The sequence below is a fragment of the Alosa pseudoharengus genome, unplaced genomic scaffold (genome assembly GCF_046254945.1).
Source record: "Alosa pseudoharengus isolate Yale_2024_CS ecotype anadromous, Long Island Sound unplaced genomic scaffold, YU_APseudo_1.1 YU_APseudo_1.1_scf_8, whole genome shotgun sequence".
NCBI classification, from domain to species: Eukaryota; Metazoa; Chordata; class Actinopteri; order Clupeiformes; family Clupeidae; genus Alosa; species Alosa pseudoharengus.
In genome coordinates this window covers 33,469,008-33,494,224 of record NW_027468870.1, presented here as the reverse complement: position 1 = coordinate 33,494,224, position 25,217 = coordinate 33,469,008, and the positions used below count along the sequence as shown (strand labels likewise).

At 45.2% G+C, this 25,217-nt stretch overlaps 1 protein-coding gene across 1 annotated transcript in view; it reads left to right on the top strand.

The window, feature by feature from the left end:
- tspoap1 (TSPO associated protein 1) overlaps nt 1-25,217 on the top strand; it is an 82,319-nt gene that overhangs the window by 41,998 nt on the left and 15,104 nt on the right. Inside the window, exons 7-21 of the mRNA XM_076273590.1 lie at nt 6,091-6,252; nt 7,238-7,321; nt 8,180-8,269; nt 9,192-9,314; nt 9,691-9,795; nt 10,700-10,750; nt 14,165-14,339; nt 17,277-17,494; nt 19,000-19,106; nt 19,199-19,308; nt 19,573-20,487; nt 20,784-20,935; nt 21,306-21,908; nt 22,284-22,619; nt 24,585-24,740. Coding sequence (XP_076129705.1) covers nt 6,091-6,252; nt 7,238-7,321; nt 8,180-8,269; nt 9,192-9,314; nt 9,691-9,795; nt 10,700-10,750; nt 14,165-14,339; nt 17,277-17,494; nt 19,000-19,106; nt 19,199-19,308; nt 19,573-20,487; nt 20,784-20,935; nt 21,306-21,908; nt 22,284-22,619; nt 24,585-24,740 — 3,387 coding nt within the window. The remainder of the gene's footprint in view (nt 1-6,090; nt 6,253-7,237; nt 7,322-8,179; nt 8,270-9,191; nt 9,315-9,690; nt 9,796-10,699; nt 10,751-14,164; nt 14,340-17,276; nt 17,495-18,999; nt 19,107-19,198; nt 19,309-19,572; nt 20,488-20,783; nt 20,936-21,305; nt 21,909-22,283; nt 22,620-24,584; nt 24,741-25,217) is intronic.

Below are 25,217 nucleotides of genomic sequence, written 5' to 3'. Positions count from 1 at the left end.
CTTTAAATATCATTTCCTGTAAATGTTTATCAGCCATTCTTAATCTTTGCAAGTGGTGCACTGGCATGTTTAACTTTTGGCTGTAGTGTAATGTTACATTATGTGTAAGTTGGTACAGGGCTGTGTGCCTACATTTTTACCTTTGCTCCTAAATTTGCTAACTTGAGTGCAAGTGCTCCTGGAAAAAAGGTTAGTGTAGAGTGCTGCACTTTCTTTCTATGCCTATCCTGTGATCCGTAATTGGTATCGGCAGATACTGATTTCAGTGATCGGTAATCGGTGATCGGCCCCAAAAACACTGATCGGAGCATCCCTATCTTTCTCCTTGTTATTATAAATGAGCCTATGAAGTTTCATGAGAATCAGCTGTATACAATGACATATATTGACTGCTGAAATTTGATTGGCCGTTGGTGGCCTAAGCACCTAAGTTTTCTGACAACCAGACCTCTGTTTTCACCATCCTTGGCTGCTCCCCAAGAAACCTCAGCATTTATAGGCCAGGAAAGAAACAAGCTGTATGCAAACATGAAAAGTGGACCAAAACACAAACTGATCCCTAAGTGACCCTTGGCTGTTCTCGCGTTCTTCATCCGAGCCATCGAGTTGTGGCAGAGTCCTGGCACTGGACAAGATGTCATGATGATGAGGGGGGGTGGGTGGGTGGGTGCTATGGACACATGGACCGGTTCACTTACTCTTCTGAAGTAGGGGTGGATCCCTCTTAAGGCCAGGATTATGTGTGTTTGTTAATATGGAATTTAGTGCAGTGGGGTTTTTTGGGAGCTTAGAGTATGTTTACACTGACATGGATGCTGTTTTGTGGTGTTATATAATGGCTTTCTGGTGGACAAACTGCCAGTAATCTGCAGTAAGACATAATGAGCTGATTCCCTGTCTTGAACTTGGGCCTGTGAGGGAGAGGGAGGAAAACACAGAGGGAGAGCAAGACAGATATGTGTGAAATGTCTTTCTAGCAAGCGTTTTTCTAGGGTCTTTATTGTGTCCGTCATTGAGAAAGGAAAATTGAAGATTTTAAGCAATCTTCCAGCTTGGAAAACATCATCAAACATCATTTATTAGGAACTTTAATGTTGTAATATATTTCTATTAGGCAATTATGTAGGTTACTTGTCTTTTAACAAAAAAAATAAAGAATTGGAAAACTGAAAAACATATATTGCATATTCAATCCGTATGCGTTTGAGTACGATATTAAGGACAAATTCCTAGATTTTACAGAGGTGCCACTGATCATAGTCAGGTCCCATCTATGATTGGTTAAAGTAAAGATCTCCTTCTGGACATAATAATCACTGTGTGTAAGGGTCATCAGACAGGTTATTGAAATGAAGATGAGAGAGAGGACAAAGTGGTGATGCTGAAGGGAGGTAGAGACTCCCAAGAAAGTATCCAAGTGTTCTATGCATGATTGGAGCCATAAGAAGGAAGTGAAATTTGCATGCTTAATAAATATGACAGATCCACTAAAAATAGTGGATTAAAAAAAGTAAAAGTGGATTCTCGTTGCCTTATAATTATCCTGCTAAAGGGGAGAAATACACATCCACATAAAGAAGTTGTAAAGCTCACACCAATACTGTTGAGCTCAATCCTAAACAATTTATTTCAGTCTGATAAAATCATGTGCAAGGATGGTATGGGCACTGAGAGTGCAGTGGCATTTGTATTTGTCATTTGTCACAGACAACCCTGCTATAGTCTGCTACATTTTCCAAAAACAACTGCAGTTTGATACAGAGCATTAACAACATGAACACTTGTGGTCAACAACTCAGCGAAGCCTTTTTTCTTTCAGTGCTAGCTGACGCTAGTTAGCTCACTAACTTGGTTTGAAAAAGTCCTGAACTAATGTTAACTAACAAGCACTTTGTCTAGCTTTTTAGTGAACTGCAGTTTTCATTGTTCTGTTAAAGGAGTATTCCAGCATTTTCAGGGGCCATAATTGTTTGATGTCTTTAAATACTTTCATTACGGACAATAATTCCAGCAATTCATTCATTAGTCCGGAGCCTGGGAGGTGTCATTGCAATATATATATATATATATTATTATTTTTTTGAATGTGCACTCATTTTAGTAAATAATATGGTAATTATACTACATTGTGTGCCTTATTTTACATAAATTAAAATGCAGGCATGCTTTAGTAAAACATGCACACAATTTAGTAAATTGAGCACACAATTTTGTGAAATGAGCCAATCCAAAACAGAATAAGAAATGTCCATGTAATTTATGTTAAAAAGCCATTTGTCCTATCAACAGTATATGAAATAAGGTATTAAAATTAGCATTACTAAAATAAGTGCTCCTGTCATATTATGCAACATTGCAGTGCCCTTTGTATGGCTTGGGCCTAGACTCCAAGCACATCCAATTCACTGACCAGTTAGTTTTTCTGTGAATCTCACCCTTCGCTCTAAAGCTCAGATGGAAATGCCAGTACTGGTAATCTGTCATTTGTCACACACACACACACACACACACACACACACACACACACACACACACACACACAGAAAGGGGCCATGTTGTGTGTGTGTGTGTGCGCACACACATGCTAATCCCCTCTGACAACAGAATGGTACAGTCCAGTAATCCTCTCTGTGTTGCCGTGGTTGCGGTGAGAGGGTTCTGGATGGTAGGTAAGACTCTAACCGGACCAAAGACTTCTCGTGCTCACCCAGCTCTGGACAACAGGGAGCTGGGGACGGCCTACACATTTCCACAAGTGTCAGGAGAGGGGTAGGTCACCTGTCGTATGTGTCTGTGTGTTTTCTGTGTGCGTGTGTGCATTTGCCTGTGCACATCTGTGAGATAAGGATGAGAAGTAGAGTGTATAGGGTGCAGACTGGGCCATGCCACCCGGTTGGCATTAAGAGATATACGCTGCGTGCATGCTGTGCCCATGATCATGGCAGTGCCAGAATCTCATGCAACGCCCAAAACAGCAAGGGCTTTCTCGGTTGTTTTTCCCATCCCAACTTATCTCTAGCCGCTCCGAGTTTAGGCTGCACCAAAAGATGCCGGCCAGATTATAGCTTTCCGTGCACACCCGCGGTTGTTTTTCCTCATTGTGTGGTGCACATACTGCTCAGCAGACTCTACATCAAGTAGATTTCTGCTGTCCATCCATTTGCTGGATCAGAGGAGAGGGTGAATCTGTGCCCGGCACATCCCAGCTCTCTCCTGTTTCACCACGCAGCAGCTGGAACCGGGAGAGGAGAGGAGAGGCCTAGTCCAGTGACGACTGACGAAATCTCTGTTTTGTAACAGTCCGAGGTTTCCGTGCCCAGATGTGGGAATTTAAGTGCCGTGGCATGGCTCAAGACAGCCTGGCCACTGGGCCACGTGCCGTGGGATATCTCTGCATCGATATGTATTAAAAAAGAAAAACGTAGCACGCCGGCCAATCCATTAAGGTGCTTTTAAAAGAAGTGATCCAGTTACCCGTTTCAGTTGTCCACAGGGATTACAGCAATGTGCTTATGGCACCTAGGGCCTGCCCCATCTGATCTGTGTGCCTTCCTAAGCATGGGCTAGGACTGGGTGTACCTTGGTTAACACGCCGAGGAGCCGGAGAACAAGAATGTGTTAGGGGGTTAGCTAACACCAGGTGCTTATTAGCCATTACATGCCTGGTTATACATTTGTCTTGGTGTTACATTACAGTATTTTTGAAGTGTGTTTAATACAGTGGGGATGACAGAAGGTGCTCTTTAGTTAGCATGAAACTGTGTGGATTGTTCTACATTATAAGTACATAGAAATCGATCAACTCACTTCTAGTTCTGGTTGGTTTGTTGGCTATGAAAAGCCTAAGATTACTCAGCGTCGTTCTAGGAGCTCTGAAATATTGGTTAGAGTCCTTCACGAATGGTGACATCAAGGGGTTGGGATTATCCAGCTTCCCATGGGAAAAGGCCGATATAATTCCCATCTCTCCCCTTCACTTTACAGCGAGGCTGACCTACACACTGTGCTGGGTTACAATCTCCTGTTGATTAGATTACCAGCTCTCAAAGTTCAACGTAAATATTCATGAATAAACTGTCAGGACGCATGTTACCTTCCTACACAGATTTCCACGGGGTTGACTTTGTAAGCTCATACAGCTCAGTTCAGACAATTCAGCTGGAGCGGCCCTCAGCCGTTAAGCTTAGTGTGCCACAGGCGCTGCTACGTGTGGAAAGAAGGGTGGACGTGTTGGTTTTGTGGGACTCACGGGTGAGATGTTCCACTCGAGTGGTTGTCAATGATGCAGGTCAAACGAGGTCAGCAGGTGATCACCTCAACACTGAGCCCTGAACTGCACTCTACCTGTCTCACACAGCGACACTTACTTACTTACTTATTCATTTGGCTGAAGATTTTATCCAAAGAGACTTACATTTGTCAATTATTACAAGGGCCAGACTTCCCAGAGCAACTTGGGAAGAGTGAAGGGTGAAGTGCCTTGCACAACTGTGGCAGCCAGGAATTGAACCCACAACTGTTTCTGGCTACTTCATGCTTGCCCAGTTCCTTATCAAGTAGACTACCACCACTTGGGCCCCTACACCTGCAGGCACCTCTCACAGTGCTGCAACCCCATGCTGCACAATTGCTGTGCAGATATGAATCCTTTTGTGCAAACTTTGGAAAGTAGGTGCTTTAACTGTTCATATGTCTTGAGTTTTTTTGTTGTGCACCTGAAGCTCTAAAATGGTGCATATTTATCTGAATACATGCCCAATCTACTCTTTTGCATGATCCAGATGTCACACAGCTCAATCAACATCCAGTTTTTTCATTCCACTCCAGGGCTCTGAACTTTGTCTTTGTTACTACAGTACAATTCCTATGCTCACTCTTGACATGGGCTTTCCTGTTTTAAAGAGTTGTATTTTTCTGTAACTTCAGCTTGCACACTCCTCCAAAGATCTCAGAGCCATCTCTGTTTTATGTCTTTCAGAAATGAGGAGGATATCACCCACACTGTTATAACTTTTCTCAAACAGGGTTACATGTTTGGGATCTGTCCATTGCCATTATTATTTATTTTTACAAATGTATACAAACTTTTAAGTTATTTAAAAACTATAATAAATATCACTTAAATTACGCTGAAGAAAATGATCAGTCATGTTGTGAGGGTGGAGCGTTTGACGTTGCTATCAGCCCAGCTTAAAGGCACACCCCTCATCCTCTGCGGCGCTCGTTTGATCCTGTTACTTGGTCACGGCCTTGGCTGGAGTGGCACAGTTCTGCCGAGAGCATTAAAAGGTGTCAGTCTAAAATTAGCCGCTGATTCTCGACTCTTAGCTCCGCTGAGGAGAGAGAAGCTGACAGCAATGTCATGCATTTGTCCAGTGTCCAGTGCATTCGCTCCTGTCGGCTAACCAAGGTCATAGCCAGCCGTCTGCTCGGGGTTGTGTTTTTTATTATTATATAAACCGTATGATCTCCCACTACCTGTTGATGGATGACTAGAATTATCTTTTCATACAGGATACGCAGTAAAACAGAAGGCAGGGTTGTAAACTATGCCGTTGTCCTTCTACCTTCATATGTAACCTTGCTTCTGAAACCTTTCAATCTCGGTAACTGGAACCTTAGCTTTTCTCACAAATGGTCCAAGGTAACACCACCAATTAAGAGGCTGCCAATTACATGAGTGCGGACTACTTAAAGTTGCCATTCATACATTGTCCTTTGTTGACTCTGAGGAAGACACCTTCTGTGTCGAAACGGCAGTCTGTTTGCACCATATTAAAACGTAGAATTGACCGGGTGCTCCAGAAGAGTTCCTTTATGCTGTGGTCCAAGGTTCATTTTGGATATCAAAATGCTTAGCCTCTTAGTATCTCAGTGTTTAAATATCCCTGAGGGACACTGGTACTGATCTGATAGTTTTGTTATTTCCTCTCCTATTTGACTGTACCGAGATGGTTTGTGGAGTGTGGTAACGGGAGGAACACACACATCACACAGAATCAAAGCACTATGAAGAGAAAAAAAACAACAACTTGCTTTTTGCGTAAAATAATTATGTTTAGTGTGGTAACATGTTTCCTCCTATGTTAGGCCGCGGCTGAGACCCCGCCCCCAGCTTTAGATGAGGCCCCTCCCACGCCGGAGGAGACTCCTGCAGAGGAGGCGGAGCCGGGGACACGAGTGACACCTCGGTTGAGTCCAAGCCCCACCCACCCCCAGGAGCAGACTGAGGAGCAGCGTATTGAGTTTCTGGTGAGAATGAGGGCCACAAACTCACAGATACAGAAATACCCTCAGCACTACTATGTGCCTGTTAAATAGATGTGCAGTTATACTTGGGGTGCACATACCTTAACTGGAGCTAACTAGTTGCCTGAACTACTGCGTTAGAAATATGCTGTTTTTTTATAAATGTTAAAGAAACACGCCAGCTGTTGGGACATTGGTTTATTGGCTGTCTACCCCAGAGTTAGATAAGAGGATACATACCCTTCTCTTCTCTGTGCATGCAATAACCCAGTCTGACACTTTTAGCCTAGCTTAGCATAATTCACTGGACGTGGGTTACACCAGCTAGTTTATAGCTAGCCTGTAGCTACAAGGGAGCTAAAGGCTAACTGGTGTAACCCACTTCCAGTCAATTCATATAATATTAGCAAATTCTTTATGTAGAAACAACAAATGACAGGCTTAGACACAATAGTCCCACTTTTTCTGATTTCTCTTAATAGTATTGCATTAGCCTTCATGCCCTGTCCTTAGCTAGCAATTAGCCTCTATGTGGATCCATATTCCATATTCATTCACCAGTAATTTCTTCAGTATTTGCAATGGCAATACTGAAATAAGCTGATTTCTGCTTTTGTTAGGCCTGTGTGTAAGCTGCATTTAGAATAATTAAAGGATGCTAAGCTTTGTAATTCCTTGGCGTTAGTGTGCCAGAGGTCAATATTTAAATCACACGCTTATTCTTCCAGGATTTCAGATTAATTCAGTGGTATATATGCACAGTCATTCATTTCTAAACGATATACAGCAGGTGGTGTTTACTGCAGATTTTCAGTGATTTTACATCTCAATATCTCAAAATCCAGTATTGGATTTTCACATCTAAAATCCAGTATTGGATATTGCAGATAATTAAAAGAGCCCATTGTATGTGTCGTGCAGTCTAAACAGTCCTGTCAGCATATTTCTCGGCACTGGTCATAAATGAACGGCTTTTTTGTTGTTGCAGGAAAGTGAGTTGAGCAAAAAGAGAAAAGAATGTGAAAGTCTTGAGCATGATGTTAGGAAGCGGCAGAAGAGATGTCTGGATTTGGTGAGTAGCACTCTTGTCCTTTTCCTAATGCACCCAACATCCTACCGTGTTTATGCATGTAATACAAACATGCTGGTCATGTAGTTCAGTAGAAGCACCGTAGTAGACCTCCAGTACCACTGCTATTGTGGTTTGCCATTTTCCCTATTCCTATTGGTAAAATTTCTATACAGCCTTATGGTTGATGGGATGGCAGTCCTGGATTTATTCTCAGTCGGATTTCGATCAGGGCTTTGACCAAACCATTAGCTCTTGCTCTTCTTTTTCTGCTTGAGTATCAGTTTCCGGTTCCAGCATCTCTGGCTGAATTTCTCCATTTAGAATTTAGAATTTGCTATTGTGTGCTATTGTGTGTGATGCTGTAAAGTGTTTAGTCAGGCCGAAGGTGACAGAGGAGCAGGGAGGCTAGCCATGTTGGGGAGTTAGCATGTTCATACATCCCCACATAATACATTAGTCAAATATGTAGAGTTATCCATTCCATTCCAATCCAATTCCAATTCATTTGGAGGAAAAAACATTCCAATTCCAATCCATTTGGAGGAAAAACTTCTGAATGTGTTTTTTTTTGAGGAATAAAGATTTGTTTTTACACAGCATTTTACACAGAGAATCCTTTTCTACACAGCATGTGGGTGGTGTGATGCACTGTCCTCTTTCTTCTTATGGAGCCGGTGATGCTCAATTGACATCAAAGCACTTAGATATCTAGAGTCTTCATTTGCATATTCTTTTTCTCACTTGAATACTTTTGCAAGCCACTGTATTTGCTGTAGTAACAGTAAATCTGCAGTGTGATCTTGTTGAGTTCTGAAATGTGTGTGTGTGTGCATTGTGTGTGTTTTTCTCCGCTACCAGGAGAGCCAGCTCGATGAGGAGCGTGGCAAAAATGAGAGATTAGCCGAGGAGGCAGAACTCCTCAGGCGGAAGGCTCAGCTGCTTGACCAGGTGAGTGACCTCTCCTCCACTCCCCCTAGAAGTATATGCAGGCATGATTCCTGAGCCCACCGTTTCGAGCCCATGTTGCTGTTATTGTTTCCTTTTTTTGTAAGTGGTTTTGGATAAAAGCGTCAGCTAAATGTAAATGTAAAAGGGTCTACTAGATACCAGTCAAGTCTAGTCAACTATATAATAATTCAACTGAACATCCCTAAAAGAATAATCCCAATTGCAGCTGACAGCAGGACAGCATTCTGTGCCCCTACTGTATCAACTGCAGAATTGCACGATTTACTTCATTTTGTCATTTGGTACTGAGATTTCATCATATCCTGTCACCTGCCGTCTAAATGAAAATGTATGTAAATGCTGATTGTTTAATATGGTGAGCAGTAATCTGGGACTCGTACCAAGTAAAGCTAATGGTCACAGCTATCATGTGGCCTCCTAGTTATTATTATTATTATTAATAATAATAATAATAATAATAATAATAATAAGCTATATTTGTATAGCACCATTCACAGAATGCAGCTCAAAGTGCTTTACATTTGGAACATTTAACACAATAATAGAGAAGAAAATAATAATACCAATAATACATTTTGAGGAGCACAATGTCAAGAAGACATTTAGCTAGAGCACCTGTCTCCTATCCCCAGTGAGAAGGACCCTAAAGCTGGGTAAACAAACCCAGGTTCGGTCAACGCCCATCGCTGTCACCTCAAACTTGAAATCATTTTAACTTTATTATTCGAAACGTCTCGTTGCCTGTAATAGTCAAATTTCATTAACATTCCATGGTCTTTTATTGCCAGTTTATTTCTGTCGGAATGTAGCGTGAAGACTGATGAGGCAACAGAGCTGTGATGTATAGTGATGTCCAGTGATGTCCAGTGAGGTGATGTGAAGTGTTGTGATTGTTCCCCAGTCCCAGACTGAGAATGAGGAGCTGAGGCAGGAGCTCTCTGAAGTGAGCGCTCAACACAATTCAGTTCTCGAGGAGAACCAGAGACTCCGTGCCAAACTGGAGAACCTAGAGCAGGTCCTAAAGGTATTGTCTGGGCCTTCATATCACCAAAGTTTTCCTTTATGTGTAAAAAGGGGGATCACTAGGAGCTCAATTTACTCTTAACTACGAAGTCAGCTAGTTTATAATCTGACTTTATTCAGATAGATTATAATCTGACTTTAATCAGATAGGTTATAATCTGGCTTTATGACCATTTTTTTAATTTGCGAATGCTGTGCTCTGTATGTGAATATATACAGGTATGCATAAAATGGCATATTTTCATTTTATTGGGCACATAGTCACACATTTTGGTGATACTGCACTATAAACAATAGATTTAATTAATTGATTGATTATTATCAATATCTTTCAACATCGTGTGTGTGTGTGTGTGTATGTGTGTGTGTGTGTGTAGCACATGCGAGAGGTCGCTGAGCGAAGGCAGCAGCTGGAACTGGAACATGAGCAGGCACTGGCTATCCTCAAGTTCAAGCAGGATGAGATCAAGCGGCTACAGCGGGTGAGTCCCCTCGGGCCCTCAGACTCCGGCGTCCGTAGCAGGCCCTCAGCACCGTCATCATTCAGACCATGCTGCTGTGTGTGTGTGTGTGTGTGTGTGTGTGTGTGTGTGTGTGTGTGTGTGTGTGTGTGTGTGTGTGTGTGTGTGTGTGTGTGTGTGTGTGTGTGTGTGTGTGTGTGTGTGTGTGTGCTCAGATCATTTGTCAACCTTGCATACCGTTTGGGCCAGAGCTAGTTCATTAATCCCTTCTGCCGAATACATACATCAACATGCACAATATAGTTGACTTGCGGCAAACTCTGCTACTGATGCTGCTGTTTGCTGTTGATAAATAATGATAATATACTTATTTAAACCAATATTGGAAAACCTTATTGAAACAGATTATAACATTATTATTGTGAATAACGAGTTATTGTGTTATTAAGCTCTCTTCTGTAAAGACCCCCCATAACCATGTCATGTTGGCATTAGCACAAGCCGTAGCCCTCTTCAGTACGCCTCGGGCCCCCTGTTAGCCAGCTGAGCCCAGCCTGCTGTTGGTCTGGCCAATAAAGAGCCGCCCAGCAGGGGGTGCCATCAGGGCCGAGGCCATGTTGGGCTCCACTTCATTATAGAGGCACCAGTTTAATCCCTTTACTGCAAACAGAGTGCTTCGTACACACAGCGCATAACAAACACGCCGCTTAGTGAACATGCTTGCTTGGCACATGAGAGTGCTTTTCATACACAGAGTTATTGCATGTTAGATTTTGGTTTTTATCCTGATTTAGTGTAGTGTAGTGAAGTAAGTTGTGGTTTCTGAGCTGCTGTTAGTATGTGTGCTTTTTGGTTATTTGCTTTATTTAGTTATATAGATATGTATTATTTGACATAATATAATTTATTGTTTTATTTATTGCAGGCACAGTTATTTGCCAAACGGGAGCATGAGGGTGTTGTTCAGGTGCTGGAGGTGAGCTGCCATCTGCATGCCTGTGTTCCTGTATGTCCTCCATGGTTTCAGGCACCCCCCCCCCTCCCCCCCCAACAACCTACCAGCGCCTTTAGGAAAGCTTTGGAAATGTTGACACAGGAGAGAAGATGCTTGATTTCACCGAGAGTACATTCTGAGTAGCGCAGTAAAATATCATGCTCACACACGCCTCCATTGATGTTGTCATGTCACAGCTTTTTTTTTTACCAGAACTTGATGGTCTATTTCTTTTTCTTTTCTGTCCTGTAGTCTGTGGTTCATGACTCAGGACATATTCACTTTTGGTGTAAGCCAGTTAAATGCCATGGAGGGTCAGACCGAGTGTGTCTGCAAAACTCTTTGACTGAACTCAAACGGCTTAAGTTCAGGAAGACACGAGTTGTGGTGTCTCAACTGGCTCCCATATATACACGCCAGAGCCTCGTTTATATTTAAATGTGGCTTTCGCTCCGTCTCCGCTCGGTCGCAGACGACACAAAAGGCCTGGGCCACTAATGGAGCTGGAATGCATAATTGAGTCTTTGTTCTCTGTTCAAACACCTGTTAGCGCTGCTGCAGTTGTGAAAGCCTGCCTACGTGCTTTTGTGCTGCACTGTGTGCTATAATGCGCCCGCCCTCCGGCCACACATCAGGATGTACGCCTCTGTGTGCACTTTTCTCGGCGCCAACTTTCTCGACTTTTGTTCCTCCAACTCTCTCTCTCTTTCTCTCTCTCTCTCTCTCATGAAGCCCCCCCCCCCCCCCCACCACCACCAACACCGCCCCTCACTCCCTTTGTGTGTGTTCTGTTGCTCAAGAAGAGGAAGTAGCTCCTCTCTCCTGTGTCAAAGTGTCACTTCAAGTGTCCCTGTGGGTCCATGGCGTTCACCTCCTCGCCCCTCCAACCCCCATTGTAATAAAACCTAGCAATTTGTGTTTCATTATGTGTGGGGCACAGACTAAACTAGAAGCAGAAATTCTTTCATGGCCCATCAATATTCTCTCATGAAGTATGAGAGCAAGATGACACCTTAAAAGGCCTGATGTGAAAGACCGAGAGTTGAATAGTGTTGAAGAGGCTCTCTAGCCTGAGCAAAGGGGTGTTGCTACTGTTCAGTAAAGATAGTTTCTCTGTCCCCATATAATTAATGAAGTTTGTGTAATTCTCATTCTTAGGAGTTGATCCAGCTTGTGTTGCGGAGGGAGTTGGTACAGTGTCCTCCAATTTTTGAAATGCTATCTCTCGCTAACTCCTATTCTCTGTCTCTCTCTCTCTCTCACTTTCTATTTTTTTCTCTGACTTTTCCCGCTCCTAACCCAGATCACTGTGTACATCTGTGTTGTTGAAATCTGACTGAATAGTCTGCAGAGAGCTTTTTTTAGAGTTTTGCTCGGTCCAAGATGATTTTTATCAATCCAATTCTTACGCAAGGACTCTAAATGGGTGTAGTGTGAGATCTGGGTGACTGATAGCGCTGCACCTTTGCTCTGGCAGGATGTGCACAGTGATCACTGGGCTGATAGGCCTCCGTGCGTACTGGAGTTCCACTAATAATCACTGAACCATGTCTTCTCCCCCTGATGTCTGATAAGCATGCATGAGGTTCTGAGGTGCTCTGTTTTGTGTCTTTGTGTTTGTTTTGTGTGTTTGTTCTTTTGCTGTGTTCTCTTGCTGCTAATCAGAACACACTGGACTGCATGCAGGTATTAGCTCAACGCGAGTTTCTCGTAGTGTGTTTTACCCCCTTCCCCCGTCCCGTCCTGTCCTGTGCCCTCAGCTTCTACACTCTAGCCTAATCCTTGCCCCTAAGCATCAACCAAACCATGACGACTACTGTGTGTGTGTCTGTGTGTGAGTGTGTGCACACAAATGTTGTGTGTATGTGTGTGCATTTGTTTGTGTATGTGAAACGTTACATAGAAGCGATACACAGGAAACCGGCCTGATGTCATGATGTCCTTGTTTAGTGTCTCTGAGTCTCAAATTGCCTGGTCAGAGACACGTATGGCTGGCCAAGCAGCAGCACATACCTCAAGTGTTTGCTGAGTGCAACTCCTAGTTATATGAGTGTATGAATGTGTGTGTGTGTGTGTCTCTGTGATTGCGGGTGAGTAAGGGATGATGGCAATGTTAAGTGAGCATCGCAGCTAGAGACAGCAAGCTCTTTAGCCTGTGTGTGTGTGTGTGTGTGTGTGTGTGTGTGTGTGTGTGTGTAGATGTCTCCTTGCGCTGCTCTATGCTCTATATCTCCATACTGAGTGTGTGGAAGCGAGTAGAGTGAGGCCCTGTCAGGTGCTGGAATCCTCTTTGAATGCTAAGCTGTCCTGCTGTGTCCTCGCTTGCTGCAGCTCCAGCCGGACAGACAGGCCTCTGAGCTCTCTGTTAAAGCCACACCACCTCATTTCTGAACGTGCTGCTGACGCACTAATGAATGAATGTAATTGAATTTCCCCTTGGGGATCAATAAAGTATCTATCTATCTATCTATCTATCTATCTATCTATCTATATCTATCTATCTATCGCCATAGAGATGTGCACATTTTAGATAAGCTGCTAGTGGACACTAATAGATAGTCATTTGTATACCAATAGATAAGTGTGTTAGTAAGTTTGATTTGGTATATTGTGATCTTAGATAATACAGTATGTGTGCTATGCAGGCGTATGGGTGTGTGCGGGTGTGTGCTTTTCGTCGGTGAGGAGGAGTCTACAAACTCTTGTGTTGTATGAGTGTGAATGCATGCTCAAGAGTATGTGCACGTGAGTCTGTCTGTGTGTATGTGTGTGTGTGTGTGTGTCTTTGTGTGTCTGTGAGTGTGTGTGTGTGTGTGTGTGTGTGTGTGTACATGTGTACTGTAGTGTGTTTGTGTGTTCATATGCGAGCTTGGGTGTGTGTGACAGGAAGCCGCACCGCAGCCGGAAGCCAAAGCGGCCGTGTTCACAGCTCGCACCTCTACACTCTCTCTCTCTCTCTCTCTCTCTCTCTCTCTCTCTCTCTCTCTCTCTCTCTCTCGGAGCAGAAAGGAGCAAATAAAAAGGCGGCTTGTTGCAGCTGGAGTTGCACGGCACGCTGTGCTGCACATGACTGCCATGCTTTTGCACCCTACATTACTACTGCCTCTCACTCGCCAATACCTCTCAGCCTCTCTTCCTGGCAGCCTCTTCATCTGCCACTTGCCCTTTCACTGCTTTTGTATATATGCGCTCAGTTGCACATGAAATGCATATATACGAAACAGTTTGAACTTTATATAATGTTGTATTGACATGTGAATTTTGGAATGAAATAATACATGAAATGTGGATTATTAAAGCATGTTAAGCATTTCCTCTGAATAAACACTAGAATAGGCTTAACAACTTTGTGATGTTCATGTGCTAAGTGTAACGCCAACTCTGTCTCGTCCGCAGTCTAAGGTGCGTGAGCTGGAGGACAAATGCCGCAGCCAGAGCGAGCAGTTCGGCATGCTCTCGCAGGAGCTGGAGAAGTTCCGGCTGCAGGCCTCCAAGGTGGACCTGGACAGCTCGGGCTTGCTGTCCCACCCCAGCCTCACCCACCTGACCAACGGGCTCCCGGGGGAGACAGGTAGCCTCCAAAGCTGAGAACACCCCCCTCCCTCCCCCTGATAGTATATTTTTTACTACCATATTTCTCTTGAGACTCAATCAGGACGATGCAAGTCAGGATCCAGGCTTCATTCTTTTCAATGAGGGCCAGTGGCCCTCAAGGGAGAGAGGTACATGTTTGTATCACCCCATCATGGGTTTCCACCAGATGTTCTCAGTATTTCTCTTCTTCTCTGAGGCGTATATTAACTTTATGTTACAAACAAAAGAAGGAGTGACCTCTAGGTCCAACCCAGTTTGAATATGCAATAGAAAGGGAGGATGAGGATTAGGCCTTCATCAGGTCTGGTCAGCTTCTATTATCTTTTAAATAAAACTACCCCCTTTCCTGGGAAGTCCTTCAGAGGCCTGGACACATGCTGTTCTACAAACATTCACACCTTGGTGATAGGCAAAAGGCATCTAGACAACTTCATTGAATTCAAGGCTAGACAATGGATACATTGCATACAGACCAAAGACACACACACAGGGTACACATGGGTACAAAATCACAAATGACCATAAGAACTACACAGTATTCAAGTCATAAAGACTTGAATCATTAAACTGTTCACATAAAATATGAATACAGAATTATTTCCTTCAATTCCCCCTTTTCAAGTCCTTAAAGACTTGAACATCTAAACTTGCTTACATAAATTATGAATCAGCTTATTAACAACAGAGGACTTTTAGGGATACAGATCATGGGAGAATAAAAAATAACAACAGTAGAAAGACTGACATCATCTACCATAGAAACAGCTAAGAAACTGCAACCAAAGCCAGTTTCCATTCTTCATGTGGTGCACAATGTTTAGGATGTGTATGTGTGCAAAATGTGCTTAGGGCGGTGCTTGGCTCTATTAATAGGAGGCGTTCCCCCACACCCTGTGTTCCTCTTCTTTTTCTTCAATGTGACCATAAGATGACCATAAGAACTACACAGTATTCAAGTCATAAAGACTTGAATCATTAAACTGTTCACATAAAATATGAATACAGAATTATTTCCTTCACCCCCCGCCCCCAAGACCACCCACCTGTTCCAAATGTTTACTGGTTCTTCCTCCTCATTGTTAATCTCACGCCTCTCTTTTCTGAGTGGGGGGATTTCCAGCCTCTTGTTTGTGCCCTGCTGAGTCTGAGCCTCCAGGCATGGGAGTCAGTCAAATCCACATGATGCAGTATTGAGTAACACTCAGCCTTAGTACTAGATATGCCCAGTAGTATCATGCATATTGAGGTGTCCTTCACAGGAAATACACATGCCTGATTGGCTGGTAAGATATTTGTACATGGGGACACTACTGCAAGAAGCAGTGACTTTTCTGTGTTAATGTCAATGATTATGAGTACCACAGTGACGACAGCAGTAGTGTTTTTTACACATTGGCTTTGAATAATAATAATAATAATAATATCCCCTTTGCCTCAGCACATGAAGTAATGGACTCCACAAAGGACCCTCTGTTCTGCATGCTGGTTGCATTCCAGTGCTAAATGACCAAACAGAGGCATGCTAGTGCTGTCTGCTCCTTAGAGACCTCTGTTGTGCCTTGTGCTGTCTCTCCCTGTAGGCGCTAGTGATGCAGAGGTGATGCTTTCTCTCGGTGATATTGCCTTCTGGACTCTGGAGGGGACAGATGTTCCCCCCTGTGCCGCTGCGGAACAGGGTATCCACTCAGAGTTTGTTTTTTTTTAGTCGTCTCTCTCACGGTCACTTCCCTTTTTTTCTTCTGTTCTGTTATACTGTGGTCACCTGCATGATGGTCCACTATGCCACTGAATGGTCACCGCCTGGCTTGGTGATAGAACTGGACCAGGTCATGGTCATGGTCCCTTTTGCCACACCGCCGTGGTCAAACACCATGCATGACCGGAGCATGGGAGAGTCTGTGTGCAGCTCATTTTTCAGTGGCGGTGGAATGATGCCATTTTGTTTTGTTTTAAAAAGTGTATTAGCACAAATCCCATTTGATCCCTCCAATTACACTAAGAGTATATCATTTCTGAAGATTTTTCAGTTTTTTGGTTGTTGATTTCAGTTGTTAAATGCTCAGTGTTTTAAATATCTTTCCCATGCTAAAATCTAACGTTGAGACCAGTGTGCATACTTATTGACTTTGAATGTGGAGCTGGCTGCTGCCTGTGTCCATCTGTTATCCGCTGTGCTCTAAAGCCGCCCCCACTGGCCTCGTGAGGTGCCCGGCCTTGATGACATAAGGAAGATGGTGAGAGATCTCACACTAGTGATGGAGCACTCAGGCCGCTGAAGTCTCACATGCTGACCTTTACACCCGCACAGTGGTGTTCACCAAGCCCGCTATGGGGCCCTACTTTAGATGCTGGGCAAAGTGCAAAGTCAGTCTATGAGCAAAGTTCTCGTGCATGAACTAACGACTCTGTGCCCAGCATTTAAATTAGGGCCTTATGTGTGTGTAGGAGTTTGGTTACGTTTGGGTGAAGAGTACGATTGTGTAGCAGACAGTCAGAGAGCAACCTTTTTATGTTGTTAACGTGCTCCCCAGCATGCATATGTATCATGTCTGTATTTATTTTAGTTACAATCAATGTGAGATCTACCTAATTTGGCTCTGCCAGTTGTGTGGAAACATATTTGTGCTGATCAGCAAATGCAAGTGTTATTTTATTAACTATTTTTTCCCTCTCTCCTGATTTTCTCTCTGTCCTCTGAACTGTCTTCTCCTCTGTCTGCTGCCCCCTCAACTCTCCCTTTGTCTGTCCGTCTGTCTCTCTTCTTTCTCTCTCCCTTTCTTTCTCTGTCTTTCTCTCTTCTCCCTCGCTCTCTCTCTCTGTCTCTCTCTCTTTCTGTCTGTCTCTTTCTCTCTCTCTCTTTCTCTATTTTTCTCTCTCTCTCTCTCTCTCTCTCTCTCTCTCTGTGATGGTGCAGTGGACGTGGAGGCTATGCTGCGGGCCGGCTCCACTCCACACGCCGTGGGTCTGGCGGGGTTTGCCAGGCTGGAACGCTCCCCCACCACCAAGCACCGCGAGCTGCCCACCATCAGCGCCAAGTCCGCCTCCACCTCCAGCACCACCAAGTCCGACACCACCCACCTCACGCCCGGGTCCCGGCCACACAGTCCACGCAAAGCTAGTCCCACCCACGAGGTGAGGAAAACACACACACACACACACACACACATGCATCTCTTAACCTCTGGCATACACACATATCACATACATAATCACACACACACACACACACACACACACACACACACACACACACACACACACACACACACACAATATACATAATCACGCACGCACACACACACTGACTCACACCGTCAGGCTTATACGCATATCGCACAGCTGCACACACACACACACACACACACACACACACACACCTTGTATACACACACTGACATGCATACATACAGTGATATACACATGTTCCCCAAATACACACACACAAACGCAAGGATATGCACAAGTATGACAGTTGTAGTTTCTGTTATGTTTTTTTTTCTCTCTCTTGTTTGGCCATAGATGGATTGCTTGTTGAGATTACAAAGCCAAAGATTCAATCACATGTATTGCGTGGATTTTGTTGGTCTTGATGGGTTTAAAAGAAAAACTAATTTAACCATTCTGTTGCCAAAAGCCACACACACACGCACACACACACACACACACATACACACACACACATGCAAGCATACACATTCGCTCACTCTCTCCTGCACAGCTAGCATGCAAAGCCACCAGCATGGCTGATATTATTTTTACTCGTACACAAGCGTCAGTAGGCCTGTATTTAACAGCACTGTGCTCTCCAACAGATTATGTTTGCACTTTCTTGATGGTGTCTTGCACACGTCGGTCTTCCTTTTAAAGACCGAGTCAATGTCTCGCCCAGCGAGCAGCTCGCTAAATCTCATATTTAGTGAGATAATCCTTTGGCCACAGTGGATTATGAGGGGTGTAGTAGTTGTAAGTGATTATCCTGAAAAGGTTTTCCCCTGTGAGCTATAAATATATGCGACTCCTCTGATTTTCTTTATTATTTCTATTGGCTTGTGCTCTAAATATATCCATTTAGTGTAGACAACCATTAGCGTTAGCTTAGCATAGTTTATTTACAGATTTGGAAACCGCAATGTAGCCTGTCTGGCCAATATTTCTAAATGATGTTGGTATTAAGGCAGCGGCGCAGGCAGAGCACATTCTCTTTAAGCAGTTTGAACTCTGCTTCCGCCGAATCTAAACCTTATTATGCAACCGCCCTCTAGAGTAGGAGTCCAAATAGCTTAATTTCCCTCTCTTCTCTCCCTCACAAAGTATACACAAAGAATTTGTCTCTGTGACGCCAGGTGTCCTATAAACACAGCCCTGTGTGAGCGTACACACTCACTCAATCTGGGCACAACAGTGGACACAATCTGCCGACGGCTGAGCGGCTAAAAGTATTTATACAGCAAAGACAAGAAACACACACAGACTTGGAATCCGCATGCTGTTGTGAATCGACTGATAAGACTTCTGAAACCATCAGTATACAGACAGGCATTTAAATTGTAAATGGTTTTGGAAGCTAACTGCATTTTGTTGCCTCGATACACGGCTGAGGTTTGGAAGCCAACTGCGTGTTTGACTTTGTGCTCCAGGTGGACACTGCCAGTGAGGTAGAGGAGTTGGATATAGATGTGTCTCCCGTTCCCTATTCTGCAAGCAGAGGGGCTGCCAAACTACAGGTCTTCATTGCCAGATACAGGTATGGATCTCTACAGTGCGCCTCCTCAGTAACACTTGCATTATACATTGGGATTGATTTGTTTCTCTCATGCCTGCTATTCCATGGTGCAGCTATAACCCTTACGATGGCCCGAATGATAACCCAGAGGTGGAGCTCCCACTCACAGCAGGAGAGTACATCTATGTGTATGGGGATATGGATGACGATGGCTTCTATGAAGGTTAGTTTGACTACAGTTTTGTGTCTTATAGGGCTTACTCCTGTTTCCCTCACATGTGAAGAAAGCATTTCTTGACAGTTGGAGAAAGTCTGAGAATTATATAAGATATGGCTGTTAGATTATGATAATCAGATTTTTTCTAGATAAAAGGGAAAAAAAGGAAAAAAGGCCCTTTTGCCATATATTATAACATTTCCACCAGTCCTGTGTGAACCTCCATGTCTCACCCCGTCACATTGTCTCCCCTCGTTTCCCTTCCTTCAGGTGAGCTGATGGATGGACGGAGAGGGCTGGTCCCCTCCAACTTCGTGGAGCGTGTGTCGGACGACGACGTCATGAGTGCCCAGGCCCACGAGGCCGGTGATCTGTCCCACAATTCCTTCCAGGACAGTAGCCTGCACAGCGGCAGTGAGCGCTTCCAGCCCTCACACCACCACCATGTGCGCTTCGGCCCCACCACCACCACCACCACCACCTCGGAGCGGACCGACACGTCGGCCGCGTCCTCGGCCTCCGTCCCCAAACCCGCCGTGGGCAAGACTGCCCCCGCAGCCCCGGCCCTCACCATCCCCATCACCAACGGCCTGGACCTTGACCTGGAGGAGGTGGACGTAGTGCCTTACCCACGCAAGCTCACCCTCATCAAGCAGCTGGCCAAGAGCATCATCATCGGATGGGAGCCTCCGGTGGTGCCAGCCGGCTGGGGCGCCGTGTGGAGCTACAACGTCTTCGTGGACCAGGAGCTGCGGCTCAACGTGCCGTTCGGCTCCCAGACCAAAGCCGTGCTGGAGCGCCTGGACGTGGCAGCCAAGGCGTACCGCGTGTCCGTGCAGAGCCTGACCGAGCGCGGCAACTCGGACCAGGTGCGCTGCAGCCTGCTGGTGGGCCGCGACGTGTGCGTGGCGCCATCGCAGCTGCGCGCCGAGCGCGTCACCGCCACCTCCGCCACGCTGGTGTGGCTGCCCAGCAACAGCAACTTTGTGCACATCGTGTCCTTGAACGAGGAGGAGTGCGAGCTGGTCAAGGCCGGCTGCTACTCGCTGTGCCTCAGCAACCTCACGCCCAACCTGCAGTACCGCGTCAAGGTGGAGGCGCGGCCGCACCGCACGCCCTGGGAGCTTCCGCAGGAGAGTCGCGAGCGCAAGACCGCCGTCACCACCTTCCACACGCTCACCGCCGGTGAGGAGGCACACAGACAGCACAGGACTGCCAAATGAAAGCATAGAATGTCATTCGGGAAATCCATAGTAACTTTGTGTTCACCAGCGAAATTGGTGTTTTTATTATCTATTAATGCTACGAGCTAAAACCAGTGGTTTCACTTGCATGCGATAGGGACTTGCCTCAGAAGTAGAAGCAGATCAGTTGTCAACACTAGTGCATTCAATGTGTTCCTTGGGAATGGCATTATCTGATTCTCTCTCTCTCTCTCTCTCTCTCTCTCTCTCTCTCTCTCTCTCTCTGCTGACCCCCAGGGCCCCCTGATGCTCCTCTGGACGTGCAGCTGGAGCAGGGGCCTTCTCCAGGGATCGCCAACGTCAGCTGGCTGCCGGTCACCATCGATGCTGCTGGAACCTCCAATGGGGTCTCCGTCACAGGCTACACCATCTACGCAGACAAGAAGAAGGTTTGGACCACTACTCCCTCCATGTCTCTCTCTTTCTCCCTCCCATACCACTTTGAAATCCCAGGGTTGCCCTGGATCTTTGTCTCTCCCTTGTCATCTGGCTTTGCTGGGAGCCTTGTAAATGGTGCAGACTCTATTGACAGATTGCATGTGCATATGCATTGTGTTGCATTGCTGTTACTTGCAAAGGTGCATAGAGGATGTTTATTAGTCAGTGGAATAACAGGCAGTGAATTGCAGCTGCTGTAGAAAGTTTAATGAGTCAAAAGTGATTTAATTTGAATGATGTTCTGCCAATGATTGCGCTATGATTGCACTGTATGTAATTAATTGTGTGTGTGTGTGTGTGTGTGTGTGTGTTGTCCTGCAGGTGTTGGAGGTGTCGTCCCCCACGGCGGGCAGTGCCCTGCTGGGCCCGTCTCAGATCCAGGCGGTGAAGGCGGCTCAGGAGCTCACCGTGCGGACCATGTCCCCGCACGGCGAGTCCTCCGACTCTGTGCCCGTCAACGTCCAGGCCAAACTCGCTGCCATCATGGCAGGCCCTGTGCCCCCAAGTCTACCTGTGCCAGTCCTGGCAGCCGCCACCGCTGTGCCCACCTCGCCCGCCGTGTCGCCCTGCCTCACCAACTCGCCTGCCAAAATGCCAGCGCTGCCCTACAGCTTGCCGCCAGACGCACACACATTGGTCCCCGGCGGGGGGGCCTATGCCAACTCTCCCAAAGCCATCACCGCGAATGCCCCCCTGCCCGCCGGCTCCTACATGGAGGCCTGGGCAAACCCTCACATGTCTGTTGCCCCCATGTCATTGGCCATGCAGCAGCAGCAGCATCAGCAGCAGCAGCAGCAGCAACAGCAGCATCATCAGCAACAGCAACATCATCAGCAGCAACAGCAGCAACATCAGCAGCGGCATCAGCAGCATCCTCCAGCGTTACCACCGTCTGCCATGAACAACCCAGCGGTCTACGTACCGGTAAGTAACAGACAAACTTCAGTACCCAGAAATTGTTCACATCAACTAGCTTTGCAGTAGCATGACTGATAACTGAGAGATTTAGACTCTCGTGGTTATTCAGTAGAGACTCTTACTCTCTACAGATTCTCATCCCTCACCTACACACAGGCATGTTCTGATGAGTTAATTCAGTCAGGAAAAGGAACAAAGACAAATGGCTCTTAGGGACTTTTAGCCCCTTACTATGGATTAACTAACCCAGCTTTGTCACTAAACCACGTACTTGAAATATCCCCCAGGTCTACAGTGGGTATCAGTTAAGTTTGGACGGGTTCCTTCATGTAGATGTGTCGGATGCCATTTTTGTTAAGTCATTCCCTCCGCCCCTCTCAGCAGGTGAGTGCGGCCTTACCTGGCAGCATCTCCGCAGCGCTGGAGCCCCACCGAGAGACGGAGAGCCCTGGTCCCGCGTCCCCCCGCCCCGTAGTCTCCATCTCCGACTACCTGGAGGACCCCAGTGCCAAGCTCCACCAGCACGAGCCCTACCACGTGCCCATGCCTCGAATGCAGGTGCCGGACACGGACTCCCTCAACCCCCCGGAGACGCACCCCATGCGGCCGCCCAACCCGTCCCCGTTCGAGTCGGAGACTGAGGAGGACCTGGAGAACACGCGGCTGGTGTCCATCGAGGAGTTCCTGGGCCACGGGAGGCCTGCCGCAAGACACCAGGTCAGGCTCCTGTTTTTAAGCAGCCTTACTCAAGTCAGCCTTTAGCAGTGTTTGTAGGGTGATGTTTTCGTGTATGTTCACTTATGTTTGTCTGTATGGCTGATAAGTGTTTATCTTTTTGACTTGATGCAAGCCCGTTGCCAGCTCTAGGTTCTATTCCGCATGGCTGAGTTTCAGAAGACAGGGGCTTTTTCTCTTTCTGTTGTTTGTTCCATTTGGCCAGCATTGTCGTCAGTTCTGGGAATAATATACCGTCTGTTTTACTGTTTGTTGTTGAGATGATGTGCTCTATTTGTTAATATCCGGGAATTTTCAAAGTTGGAAACTTTCCATGGGAATTAATGGGAATATATGGGAATTAACAGGAATAAACGGGAATTAATGGGAATAAACTGGGAATTTTTAATATGGCAAGTTAGTCTATAACAGGGAACTTAAATGTAGTGGACAAAACCCCATCTTGCAGCATAATATTAGTTAAAACAACCCGATTTAATGCAATTTCAGTCAAATTTCTACCCTGCACATATGTCAATCACATGCACACAGCAATCGGCATAGGCTGCTAGACATAAAGGAAATCTATGGTGCGTTCATATGCATGGGGAAAAAATGTTCCAACCAATCGGATTTTGTTGTTGAGTGGTGTAGTGTATCTTAGGCAGTTCAGTGTTGCTAGTTTAGCACACTAGTAGACCATAGGCAGAGAATAGGATTCCCACTAGCATGCTAGCTAGCTTTGTATGCTAAGCTAAGCAAAAATCCGAACATACAAATCATATCGCTTATTACGAAACAAAATGTTAATGTTTGTATATGAAACAGTTTGAATGAGTTACCCAAAATTCCATGTTAATTCCCGTAAATTCCCATTAATTCCCATAATTTCCTTTAATTCCATTAAAGTTTCCAATTTGGAATATTTCCAAAATTCCCCAGCTTAACTTCCCATGGTAAATTTCCGGAAAGTTTCCGCCCCTTTGCAACCCTATTTGTTAATATATCAAACTGAAAGGGTAGGCAGAAATGTTGTAATGCAGAAAAGTAGAAGTTAAAAAATGTGTTTCTACATCTGTTGTTGCCATTTCCACCGAAGCGTCTAACAAGTAGATGGCCATTTAAACTTTGTTTAAAGTTTGAACCAACTTCCATTATGGTATGATATTCACAGACAGCAGATGGTTTAGTTGCTTCTCATTGGTGCTGATTTAGTAGGCTGTAGTAAGCATAGTGTCAGGATGTTCATCAGAGAGACATCTGCACCTATTGTTTTCATATGCTTTATGTTTATTAGACTACCAGACTGAATGGCTGCATTCGGTCCTTTGTAGTCCCCACTGTCATGTATCATAGTTTTGTTAAGTTGTCAAAGGGGGGGTACACATATTCTTGGGGATATTCAAATCGATCTTGGAGTACACAAAATAAATCTGTGATTTACCTTCCCAAACAGGCTAACTGCCATGTCACTACAAAAAAAAAGTATTTCTCAAATGTTGGCTCAACTTAATCCTGCCAATCAACAATTCATTAATTACTGTGTGTTAGGAGTGAGGGGAAAAGTGCGGTGGTAGCATTAGTAGCGTTAGTAGTGGCTAAATAGCTGGGTTAGCAACAGCTGCCAGTACAACAGCTGTTGTACTCTTGTGTTGAAGTGTTGAACACTTAACCCCAAGTGGCTCTGGGGAGACTGGCCCTAGTAATATTATAGTCACATTGGATAAAATGAGAAATACTAAGCGGAGAGTCTGATCACCTCACCTTAGAATGACTATTATTCTGAGCTGTCCATGGTGCTGGGGGTAAGGATGTAGAGTGTCCCAGAGATACACGACTGGGAATAGTTTGGGAACCAGACTATTCTATTGATACAGAAACTCTCCTCTCCATTCATACAGTGATGGAGGTGAGTGAATTTCCATATGCCATTTGTTTACATAGGCATGCATTGTTATTTGTTTCCAGGGTTACGGTGGCGGTCTGGTGGAACCAACCATTGACTACCAGCTAGAGAACAGCCGAGGCTCTGACCTGTCCGACATCCTGGAGGAGGAGGAGGAGGACCTGTACTCAGAGTCATTCGCAGACGTGCAGGGCAGGGGCTACAGCATAGCTGGCAGGGTAAGCAGTCTCACTCACACACACACACACACACACACACACACACACACACACACACACACACCAGTGATGCATGGGTTGATCCGAATTGAGCCATTTAGTATGACAGCCACAAAAACAGCCCAACTGTGTTTATTCAATGCCTAGTTATTCATCTCCCGCTCTAAAAAAGTATGATTCTTGACCGCTATGCGGGTCCACTGAAATCATTGATCGGTATATTGTACTATTCATTATATAGTCATGGAAATTCAGGTTTTTTGTCAGGGAAAAGTCATGAAATTTTACTTTTGACTCGAGTGGGAACCCTGGCTTTACTACTTGCTTGAGTAGTTGTAGTTAGCCCAACTTTGTTTATTCATCTCCTGCTCTAAAAAATGAAAATATTCTTCAACGCTACGAGGCTGCTCTGAAACATGGCTATGTGGCTGCTCTGAAACATGGCTATGTGGCTGCTCTGAAATCTTTGGTCAGTAT